Raw genomic sequence first — 12,218 nt, 5'->3', positions numbered from 1 at the left:
AGCTCGCTCTCACGGCCGCGCGCCTGACTTAGCTCATGGCATTCTCCCAGAACTCTTAGTCAAACAGCTCTTATTCTTCCCCCTTCACAGTAGAAGCCTGAAACAAGGTTCTAAAGACTGTTGACATATAGTGGAAGCCTTAGGGAGTGCAATATGACCCCACAGACACTGTATATTGGATAGGCAAAGACTTAACCTGCAAAACTCAGATTTCCCACTTCCTGGTTGGATTTTTTTCCTCAAGATTTTGCCTGCCATATGAGTTCTGTTATACTCACAGACATCATTCAAACAGTTTTAGAAACTTCAGTGTTTTCTATCCAAATCTACTAATTATATGCATATTCTAACTTTTGTGCCTGAGTAGCAGGCAGTTTACTCTGGGCACCTTATTCATCCAAGCTACTCAATACTGCCCCCCAGTCCCAAAGAAGTTAATGGGGGCCTTTTCGGCCCACCTTTTCCTGTAGTCCCAATCATTTCCTTTGTCTTGCTCACATCGAGGGAGAGGTTGTTGTCCTTGCACCACACTGCCAGGTCTGACCTCCTCCCTATAGGCTCTCATCGTTGTCGGTTTTCAGGCCTACCACTGTTGTCATCAGGAAACTTAATGATGGTGTTAGAGTCGTGGTTGGTCACGCAGTCGTGGGTGAACAAGGAATAAAGGCGGGGACTAAGCACGCATGCCTGAGGGTCCACCATGTTGAGGATCAGCGTGGCCAATGCGGTGGTCAAGGATCCAGTTGCAGAGGGAGGTGTTTTGTCCCAGGGTCCTTAAATAGTGAGATTTGTGGGCACTATGATGATGAACGCTGAGCTGTAGTCAATGAACAGCATTCTCACATAGGTGATCCTTATGTCCAGGTGGGTAAGGGTAGTGTGGAGTGTAAGAGACTGCATCATCTGTGGATATGTTGGGGCAGTATGTGAATTGGAGTGGGTCTAGGGTATCCTGGAGGATGCTGTTGCTGTGAGCCATGACCAGCCTTTCAAAGGACTTCATGGTTACAGATGTGATTTCTACAGGGCGGTAGTCATTTAGGCAGGTCACCTTCACATTCTTGGGCACAGGGACTATGGTGGTCTGCTTGAAAATGTCAGTGAAGACACTTGCCAGTTGGTCTGTGCATGCTCACAGTACATGCCCTGGTAATCCCCCTGGCCCTGCAACCTTGTAAATGTTGAACTGTTTCAATGTCTTGCTCACATCAGCTACGGAAAGCATGATCACACAGTCATCCGGAACAGCTGGTGCTCATGCATGCTTCATTGTTGCTTGCCTCGAAGCGAGCATGGTAGGCTCGTGTCACTGGGCAGTAGCTGGGTTTCCCTTTGTAGTCCATAATAGTTTGCAAGCCATGCCACATCTGACGAGCGTCAGAGGCGGTGTAGTAGGATTAAATCTTAGTCCTGTATTGATGCTTTGTCTGTTTGATGGTTCGTCTGAGGGTTTAGCAGGATTTCTTATAAGGGTCAGGATTATGTGTCCCGCTCCTTGACAGTGGCAGCTCTAGCCTTTAGCTTGGTGCGGCTGTTGCCTGTAATCCATGGCTTCTGGTTGGGATATGTACGGTCACTGTGGGGGCGATGATTTCGATGCACTTATTGATAAAGCCGGTGACTGATTGTATACCCCTCAATGCCATTGGATGAATCACAGAACATATTCCAGTCTGTGCTAGCAAAACAGTCCTTTAGTGTAGAATCCGCTTCATCATCCTGCTTTAGTTTTTGCTTGTAAGCAGGAGTCAGGAGGATAGAGTTATGGTCAGATTTGCCCAATGGAGGATGGAGAGCTTTGTATGCATCTCTGTGTGGAGTAAAGGTTGTCTAGAGTTAAACAAAAATATGTATGTGTGTATGTATGTATGTATTTTCTTTCTGTCTCCTCTGGTTGCACATGTAACATGCTGGTAGAAATGACGTCAAACGGATTTAAGTTTGCCTGCATTAAAGTCCCTGGCCACTAGGAGCGCCACTTCTGGATGGGCAATTTCTTGTTTGCTCATGGTCTGGTACAGCTCGTTGAGTGCGGTCTTAGTGCCAGCATCAGTTTGTGGTGGAAAATAAACGGCTACGAATAATATAGATAGTGTGGTGTACAGCTTATCATGAGATACTCTACCTCAGGCGAGAAATACCTTGATACTTCTTTAATATTAGACATTGCGCACAGGCTGTTGACAAATAGGCACACAACCCCGCCCTACCAGATGTAGCTGCTCTGTCCTGCCGATGAACGGAAAACCCAGCCAGCTCTATTATCCGTGTCGTCGTTCAGCCACAACTCGGTGAAACAACATAAGATATTCGTTTTTCATGTCCAGTTGGTAGGATAGTTTTGACCGTAGAGCATACAGTTTGTTTTCCAGTGATTGCGCGTTGGCCAATAGAACCGATAGTGGTGATTTTCTCACTCGCCTACGAATCCTCACAATGCACCCCGGCCTTCACTCCCTGTATCTCCGTCTTTTCTTCACGTGAATGATGGGGATTTGGGCCTGGTCTCCAGGAAGCAGTATATCCTTTGCGTTGGACTCTTTATCCAGTTCGAGGTGAGTAATCGCTGTTCTGATGTCCAGGCGCTCTTTTCAGTCATAAGAGATGGTAGCAAAATAAGTTAAAAACAATGTGAAAAAACAAACAAAAAAGCACAGTTGGTTAGGAGCCCGTAAAACGGCAGCCATGCCCTCCGGCGCCATTTGTATATGCTCTCTGTCTTTCACTCACACAGCCCTCTCGCTGTCTCTCTCTCACACACAGCCCTCTAGCTGTCCCGCTGTCTCAGGGGTGTAATGAACTCCTCGGCTGGGAAAACAATAACACACACCACACTGCCTCTCGGGGAAAAGGTGCAGTGTGTTTTTTTGTGTGTCTGAGAATGATACAGAAGAGACTGGACCACAGGGGGGAAGACCACCGCAGTCCCTGTGGATGTTTACCGGCCGGGGGGGTAGGAACTTGAGCAGACTAACTGGGGAACGTTGACTGTGGGAAAGGCATGTTGAGCCCAGAGGAGTTTAGCAGTGTGGGATGTGGTAGATAAAGACTAAAGGCTGAGGTGATGATATGTAAATAGACACGTCTCTGTTCAGGGCTATTCTCTTAGAACATGGGGGTTGTGTGTCCAGTTATGTAAAACATGTAGCCTACTCCAATCTGCTAGTTCTTACAGTATAGTCTTTGTCCCCAGTTAGACTGAAGTACAGATGAGATGCTAGCGTATATTAAACCAGTTTGCCCCACCCCACACCTCTTAGTCTATAGTAGGTGTACATTGCTTACAGCTTTCTCCTTGTCTATATCACTGCTCCTGTTCTACCCAGGCACACAGTCCCAGACCAGATGTGGAAAGAGGCGCAGGGGAAGGACAGAGAGTGGTATGACAGTACCTTTAAATCGCCCTATCCAGTCATGCTGTACCTTCACGGCAACGCTGGGACAAGGTGATCATACATTTTGGTTTAAAAAGCACTTTTAATTGTACCATCTCAGTGCTACTCTGGTCCAGTACCCCCTGGTGTATACCCTTAACTCACATGACAACCTTCCACCTTTTTAAATGTGTTTGTCGAAGCTGACTCACAACCTTGGACCATATTAACACAATGTGCTCTTTAGAATGGCTGAGATATGTTGCTTTACCTTTCACCTGGTTTATAAACTTGTCCATCCTGTCTGTTTCAGAGGAGGGGACCATAGAGTTCAGCTCTACAAGGTGAGAGGATTTCATTGCAAACACACTAACTTGCTTCGCCTGTATCCCACCCATACTGTATCTAGCTATATTGAGTACTGACCAACAAACAGAATGCAATACATTTTTTGTGAATTGACCTGCTTTGTCTGATCTGGAGTTGAGATTTGATGCGTTTCGGCTTCCCCTCCCCAGGTCCTTAGTTTATTAGGCTACCACGTAGTCACATTTGATTATAGAGGTAAGTGGGGTTCTACTTTGAGCTGTTTCTAAGTTTATTAACAATCACAATATCCCCTTTAAAAAGATAATCTGATCTTAGGTCACCATTCATCCCTTCTTTCATACTTCTCTGGTTGTTCCAGGTTGGGGTGATTCAGACGGGAGCCCCTCTGAGAGCGGAATGACGTCAGATGCCCTGTTCCTCTACCAGTGGATGAAGGAGAGGGTGGGGAGCAAACCCCTCAACGTCTGGGGCCACTCACTGGGGACAGGGTAGGAACACACATCTCTCTCATCACATTCAGCTCAACATTTCACAAATACATTTTGTGTAAAATTATAAACACTTGTATGATTATGAACCAACAATTGGATGAACATATACTTTGGGTGAATTTGTTTGTACTGGTAAATCAGTCAATTTACAGAGTGGTAACTTTTAAAATATGTATTTTTCACATTTTCCAGGGTGGCCACTAACCTAGTCCGACGTCTGTGTGACAGAGGTAAGCATCTGCTCATTAAGGCTGTGACTTCCGACCTCCCAGGCTAAATACAGTTCATTCGGAAAGTATTCAGACACCTTCCTTTTTTCCACATTTTGTTACAGCCTTACTCTAAAATGGATGAAATATTTTTTTTTACCTCATCTACACACAATACCCCATAATGACAAAGCGAAAAAAGGTTTTTAGAAGTCTTTGCAAATGTATTCAATAAAAAAAAAACCTTATTTACATAAGTATTCAGACCCTTTGCTATGAGACTCAAAATTGAGCTGGTGCATCCTGTTTCCATTGATGTTTGTAAAACTTGATTGGAGTCCACCTGTGGTAAATTCAATTGGTTGGACCAGGTTGGGAAAGGCACACACCTGTCTATATAAGGTTCCACAGTTCACAGTGCATGTCAGAGCAAAAAGAAAGCCATGAGGTCGACGGAATTGTCAGTAGAGCTCTGAGACAGGATTGTGTCGAGCACAGATCTGGGGAAGGGTACCAAAAATGTCTGCAGCATTGAAGGTCCCCAAGAACACATTAGCCTCCATCATTCTTAAATGGAAGAAGTTTGAAACCACAGACTCTTCCTAGAGCTGGCTGCCTGGCCAAACTGAGCAATCAGGGGAGACTGGTCAGAGAGGTGATGTTCATTCTGACAACTCCAGAGTTCCTCTGTTGAGATGGCTGTCCTTCTGGAAGGGTCTCCCATCTCTGCAGCACTCCACCAATCAGGCCTTTATGGTAGAGTGGCCAGACGGAAGCCACTCTTCAGTAAAAGGCTCATGGCAGCCCGCTTGGAGTTTGCCAAAAGGCACCTAAAGGACTCGCAAACCATAAGAAACAAGATTCTCTGGTCTGATGAAACCAAGTTTGAGCTCTTTAGCCTGAATGCCAAGTGTCACATCTGGAGGAAACCTGGCACCATCCCAATGGTGAAGCATGGTGTTGGTGGTGGCAGCATTATACTGTGGGGATGTTTTTCAGCAGCAGGGAATGGGAGACGAGTCAGGATTGAGGGAAAGATGAACGGAGCAAAGTACAGAGTTTCTAGATGAAAACCTGCTCCAGAGTGCTCAGGACCTCAGACTGAGGGGAAGGTTCACCTTCTAACGGGACAATGACCCTAAACACGCAGCCAAGACAATGCAGGAGTGGCTTCGGGACAAGTTTCTGAATGTCCTTGAGTAGCCCAGCCAGAGTCCGGACCTGAACCTGATCGAACATCTCTGGAGAGGTCTAAAAATAGTTGTGCAGTGACGCTCCCCATCCAATCTGACAGCGCTTGAGAGGATCTACAGAGAAGAATGGGAGAAACTCCCCAAATATCTGTGCGCCACGCTTGTAGCGTCATACCCAAGACGACTCGAGGCTGTAATCGCTGACAAAGGTGCTTCATGTGTTGCTGCCATGCTATGTTGTCTTAGGTCTCTCTTTATGTAGTGTTGTCTCTTGTCATGTGTTTTTGTCCTATATTTTGTTTGGTATTTTTAATCCCAGCCCCCATCTCCGCAGGAGGCCTTTTGCATTTTGGTAGGACTTCATTGTAAATAAGAACAAGGTCTTAACTGACTTGCCTAGTTAAATAAAATCAATATAAAATACTGATATAAAGTACTGAGTAAAGGGTCTGAATACTTATGTAAATGTGATATTTCAGTTATTTTTATTTGATACATTTGCAAAAAAAAATTATACCAGTTTTTGCTTTGTCATTATGGGGTTTTGTGTAGATTGAGGAAAAAATACAATGTAATCCATTTTAGAATAGGGTTGTAAGGTAACAAAATGTGTAAAAAGTCAAGAGGTCTGAATACTTTCCTAATGCACTGTATGTACTTTATTTATGTAGACTTTAGTGAATGCAGGTGCTGCGTGTATCACGCAACAAAATGTTTTATATAAACAAGAGTCACACATTTTTAGAGTTTAAATAAAGTGGCCTTAGAATTAAGGTGTTATATGGGTTGTTCCATGAAATGAGTGCCTTTTGCACTTTAAGTAGAAATTGTGCACAAATATCTATTTTTCAGTCTGTTATATTAAATGAAGTGCCCTTTTTAAGATGGACCACATTTTAAAATGCAATAAATCAGATATTGTATATGAAATGTTATTAGTGATTCATAAAAAATATAACTACTCCCTCCATTTAAAATAAATAAATAACAACTTTTCAAGAGACATTGAACATCTAATAGTCAAATCACAGTGTAAAAGCAGGTGAGCTGGTTCTACTCTCTTTTTTCTTTTTTTTTCTGGTAGAAAAATTCAGGTTGAGCTTAACACGTCCATCTATGGGTAGCAGGGTTGACAAGCTGGAAATGTTTGAACAATAAAAAAATATCTGTGTCACGCTTGCATTCAACTACCCCTCCGTGCACACAAGCTACCATTCCCCCTGCCACAAGTGGATTCGAGGCTGATTAAAAGATGAAGACTTCAACACTTACTTTATTTGGCATTTAATAGGCATTTACTCTATTCTTTTATTTTTTTTAACGTCTTGAAATGGGGGGGGGGGGGATTTAGTTGAACATGTGCTCTTTATTACTGTTAAAATAAGGTAAAATAAAATTCACCAAGTTAAACTATTCAAAAGTTGTTTAAATGAAGTGGGTCAACTTACCCTCTTTGTGTTGGGTACTTGGAGAGCCTGTTTTGGAGTCCAGGGTGGGATTCTGAAAAGTTTGACAAAATATTTTGACATTTATGTAACGTTAAGTTTGAGGGGCACATGCTTGCACGCCTTTACAAGCATTCCTCACCCAATGGCCTGTACAGGTTGAATGCTCATACAGTATTATAAGGCTTCATCCCATTTTCAAGTATAGTCGATCACTTATCAGATCATAGCAAGTGAGAAACATTAACTTGGTGTTGTGTACTACCGGAGGAACCAACTCATTGGCTGTTGACCTTAACACACCAGACACAAGGCTCCTCTTCCAGTGGTAGCTCAAGTGTCCACAGCTTGAATTTTTCACACCCATCTGACTGGGTTACAGGGTCGCAGAAAGTGGCTTGTTGTGACTGCTTTATTCAAGAAAGTGAATGTCTGAAGGAAGTGAATTCAAGGCAACTTATTGCTACATCTTAGATACGTATGGTTATGTTTCATGAAGGTTGGTTTGATTTGAATGACTTTTCTATTTTCTAGGGACGCCCCCAAACTCCTTAGTCTTGGAATCTCCATTCACCAACATCCGAGAGGAGGCCAAGAGCCACCCCTTCTCTATGGCAAGCATTTCCTCTTAATCCCTTGACTACATGTTGAGTCTTATTTAATTGTATTTGATGTAACGTTTTTATTTTATTAGCTAGCGTCTGTGTCATTGCTTCTTGTAGGTCTACCGGTACCTTCCAGGCTTTGAATGGTTCTTTTTAGATACCATTTCAGCAAACGACATTCGATTTGCCAGTGACGAAAAGTAGGTTGAACTTGATTCTTTCCGGACCGTTTAGTTTAACGTTAGATTTAAAGCCGTGTGTCACGTCACTCGTTCCTGCTCATATGTTTTCAAACTGGTGTCTTCATACAAACGGCTTGTTGAGTCAATAAGATCTCTCTGACACACAACCATTCATCAAGAGCTCAAACCCTTGTATCAAATGTTATTTTAACAGACTGCGTGTTTGCATGTTAAAGAGCAGAGGCATAGTCTGAACCTGAGGGGTGCTGAGGTGACTAACTCGGAAGGTCAGACTTGTATTATAGGTGGCCTACAGAGGACATTCATCTATGTCAAGACTTCCTTTGTGCAGTACTTTCTCGTGGAGTTGCCAAGCACTAGTATAGTATAAGGGCCATTAACCAACCATGCATATTCAGACACTCCAAGATCTTCAGAGACTTGACTGTAATTTGAGCTTGTTTCTTCTCTTTTGTAGTGTGGACCACATATCCTGTCCATTGCTTATCCTTCATGCCGAGGATGACTCAGTCGTGCCCTTCCATCTAGGGAAGAAGGTATATCCTTTTTAGTTTGGGCTTCATAAAAGTCAGCCACATCATCGTGACCTCATACAGCCTTCATCTGGTCCTCCTTTTTCAAAGGACACAGGAAGCTATTTGATTTACCAAAAAAAGCTAAGTTAATTTCATAGATTTAATACAGGTCATTAATAATCAGCTGTCGTCTTGAAAACGACTCGCTTGTTGCTGTTCAAATTCCTATCACTTAAATGAGCTAAAATGTATATATTTTTTAATGATATCTTTAAAATGCCCCAAATCTACTTCCCCAAAGTCAGATGTACTCTTGGATAGCATTTTTATGTCGCTGCGTCCAGTATGAATGAAGTTTGAGGTAGTTTTGTGAGCCAATGTGAACTAACTTGAGCACAATGACTGCGTGCTAGCCGTTCCCGTAGACTTCCAGTCATTGCGCTAATGCTAGTTGGCAACTTCCTGGTATCCACAAGTTCATCTGACTCTGGGGAAGTTGATAAAGGACCATTGCCAAAATCACAAACTATTCTGAGATTTGAGTCGAGCTACTGTATTATAGCAGTGAAGGAACACAGAAAAAATTATTTATTTATTTATTCTCGTTTTAATTAATTGGTCATCTCTTTCATTGGCTTCTAAAAAATAAATATGATCCTCTCAAATGTTCATCACCACTGCAGACCTCTGTAATGCTTTATAGCACAGAGGTCATAGTTCAGAGCAGGGCCAGTTCTATATTGGCTGTTCTTTTAACCTGGACTGAACACAATCCTCCCATAACTCCATTGTGTTTATTTCCTTCCCCCTCCTCCCAGCTGTACAACATTGCTTCCCAGTCCAAGAGCCTGAGTGGACACAAGCTTCAGTTCATCCCCTTTCCTGTCTCTCTGGCCTACAAGCACAAGTTCATCTACAGGAGTCCTGAGCTGCCACACATACTCAGGTACAGCAACTAGACCAGTTGCGCACATATACACTGTGGCAAGAAGTGTTTCGCTGTTGACAATTCGTGTCTTGACCTTAGGCCAACTGAGCAGAAATGATTAAATGTAGGCAATTAGTTGTACACTGGGTGTCTACATTCTTGGCTGCCTTTGTACCGAGTTGTGCTAAACGTATTTCTGTTTTGATTTCATTTTTCTTCCAGTGACTTCCTTGGCACGACTCATCCCCATGCATAACCGACAAGAACATTTCCACCTGTCCATTGTTTCCTCTTACAACCCCCACCCACCCCCCACACACGCGCGCACACACACACACTGAAACTCTTTGACTGTATGCTTTATGGTTGGTGTACATATCTCATAAAACATTGAAATGTACACGCATGGACTGAAGATGATGCATCCATTCCTTTATTTAGCATTCCTTTGACACCTAAAATTCCTGCAAGACATAAACGGAACACTGGCAAAGAGCGAGGGATGGACAACTGGCTTGGCTTGTTGTCAAGGTTACACAAACCAAGAGGATGGCTTGAGCACAAAGATGAAATATGCACATATTTTAAGGAGCCAAGACAAACATCATGGAGTGGGAAGAACAGTGGATCGAGCAGGGAAGCAGTGTTTTTAATTGCACAATGTTTGGGGAATAGACATTCATACACAAGGCGAGGAAGGAGAACGTTTTTCATTTTACAACTCATCTGCAGCACAGAGCAAATTCTGTTTATACCAGTCCAGTTTATTTTCCCAATTTTATTTTTGTTACATTACAGATCATGATTTAAAAGTATCTATTATATTTGACTGATCTCAGATGAGACATTTTGGATTCTAGCTTTTCTCTATTAAAGGAAATGTATAACTTGAATTAAATATTATACATTTGACCTAACATTGATATTGGTTTTGGGCTTGTCAGTCTTATTATTGTCCGCCTTAAAGAGAAGACTAGTCGCTTTATTTTAGAACCCCTTAGGACACTTCAGGGCAAGCTCATGAATTTTAACATTTCAGGGAGGAAATTAACTGAAGAGCTAAGGTTTAAGAAATATGATTTCCACTTTCCAATTAAAAAAATCAAATCAAATTTTATTTGTCACATACACATGGTTAGCAGATGTTAATGCGAGTGTAGCGAAATGCTTATAGCCTACCTCAAAGCAGAAATACCATATTAATGATTCGGTGCATAGGAAAGTGTTTACCTAAACTGAGAAGACCTAATGGAAATTTTAATTCCAAATCTCTTAGTGCTAAAACACAATCACCCAGCTAGTGGTTATTCCTGTGCAATCTTAGAAAGCGGTGTGTGAGTGACGGTGCATATTCCATTGTTGTGGTCAGAGGAAGACTAAAAAACATCTTTATGTTCTCTTTGGCTTGATCGCAATTGACCGGTACCATAATGTAGGATGGAGCCAGAGAGGAGTGTGGCTGGGCAGTACCTGCAGTCCGGGAATGTCAGTGTGCCCATCCATCCAATGTTACTTTTTGCACATCAGTGTTTACTAGTTGATGCGGACTGTTTTTTTTCATCAATTAGGGCTACCCCACACTGGTAATGCTTGTTTGTAATTTATTGACCAAAGTACACCGTTACTGTTATTTTCTATTGGCTGTTCTACACTTTTTCAAATTGTAACATTGTTATTTAATGAATGGTAAGTGGCCAGTTCTCTCTTCTGATGGTCACTTTCCCCTCTGGATTTGATGTTGAAATGTAACAGTTTTCACCAGCTATTTCTCAGTCTCTGCACTAAAGCAACATGATGGCCACCAGGTCATCCAAAGCGAGTTATTTATTGTGGGGAATTCAATGCATCAGGTTAGGAAGTGCCCTCAGATGGTTAGGTTACGGTCTGTACTTAAGTTCTTTTAATCACACAATGTAAGAGGGTAAAGGTCAGCTGTTCTGTAGCTTTAGAGTGGAAAGTGGATAAATGTCCTCTCCAATTTATAAATAAGATGTATTTATATGTGCATGTACAAGTGGATGAGTATTGTTAGGTGGAGAGACTGTAGGCATTTCCCAGTTAAGGGTGAACATGTATAATTCTCAGACGACAACTTTATGCTGCAACACGATCTGAGAAATTAAAACAATAATTTTGTACAGATATGTACATTTCCAACGGAGGGCATCTTTTGAATCACCTCAAGTGGAGCCATTGTGGAGGAAGGACATAGTTGAATTAGCAGGGTAGACTGTTGCCATAAGCAGACTTCACCTCCAATCTTGATTAACCAAACCAGGCTCTTTGAGTCAACTTCTCTAAGCCATTTTAATACACTGAGATCTAACTTTGTGACAAGTGAAGTTTGCTTGTATTGCTTCTTGTCCGTGAAGGGGCCTTAGCATATTGTGCTTGTCATTGAACCTTTTCCAGTAACGTACATTGTGTCTGCTGTCCTTTGCAATATATCTCATTCTTGCTGTGTGTAGAAACGAGTGACTCAGTAAGACAAGACGAGCAGGTAGATTGAATATACCTCAAGAGTCGGGTTAAGTGTAACAACTGTTGACAACTCATGTTGGAGCCTGCATAGTCAACATTTTCTTTGTCTATAGTTAAATCTTGATTTTCTAGCTAACTTTTAGGGTATCTACTACACCGGACATAAAGAATTATGTACATATGCTTGTTAATGGAATAAACTTAATTGAATTAAAAACAAGTTTACTTTGAACATTAATTCCTTCCTTGGACTCATGACCTTGACAATTTGAAGAATGTCAAAGCTTAAATCCTAAATTGCTACATCCATGATTTGACAGATTAATGATCTACTCAAATCGGTATAGAATTTACACCTCATGAGTTTAGTTCAACTGTCATACCCCATCAGATCATAAGCTTGATTCACCTCAATGTTAACTGTTTACATAGTTTTAACCATGT

The 12,218-nt window shown here is 42.0% G+C and overlaps 1 protein-coding gene across 2 annotated transcripts in view; it reads left to right on the top strand.

The window, feature by feature from the left end:
- Positions 1 to 11,991, top strand: part of abhd12 (abhydrolase domain containing 12, lysophospholipase) — a 29,367-nt gene extending 17,376 nt beyond the window's left edge. For both annotated transcript variants that reach the window (XM_021608942.3, XM_021608934.3), the window contains 10 exons: positions 3,327 to 3,446; positions 3,688 to 3,718; positions 3,893 to 3,938; positions 4,063 to 4,192; positions 4,388 to 4,425; positions 7,577 to 7,656; positions 7,765 to 7,847; positions 8,308 to 8,386; positions 9,184 to 9,311; positions 9,516 to 11,991. In XM_021608942.3, coding sequence (XP_021464617.2) covers positions 3,327 to 3,446; positions 3,688 to 3,718; positions 3,893 to 3,938; positions 4,063 to 4,192; positions 4,388 to 4,425; positions 7,577 to 7,656; positions 7,765 to 7,847; positions 8,308 to 8,386; positions 9,184 to 9,311; positions 9,516 to 9,549 — 769 coding nt within the window. In that variant the 3' untranslated portion in view covers positions 9,550 to 11,991. The remainder of the gene's footprint in view (positions 1 to 3,326; positions 3,447 to 3,687; positions 3,719 to 3,892; positions 3,939 to 4,062; positions 4,193 to 4,387; positions 4,426 to 7,576; positions 7,657 to 7,764; positions 7,848 to 8,307; positions 8,387 to 9,183; positions 9,312 to 9,515) is intronic.
- Positions 11,992 to 12,218: the final 227 nt, after the last annotated feature.

The sequence above is a fragment of the Oncorhynchus mykiss genome, chromosome 1, assembly GCF_057628025.1.
Source record: "Oncorhynchus mykiss isolate SJ-2025 chromosome 1, ASM5762802v1, whole genome shotgun sequence".
Lineage (NCBI taxonomy): Eukaryota > Metazoa > Chordata > Actinopteri > Salmoniformes > Salmonidae > Oncorhynchus > Oncorhynchus mykiss.
The sequence above is the reverse complement of the archived record's forward strand: the minus strand, read 5'-3'. Positions and strand labels throughout refer to the sequence as shown.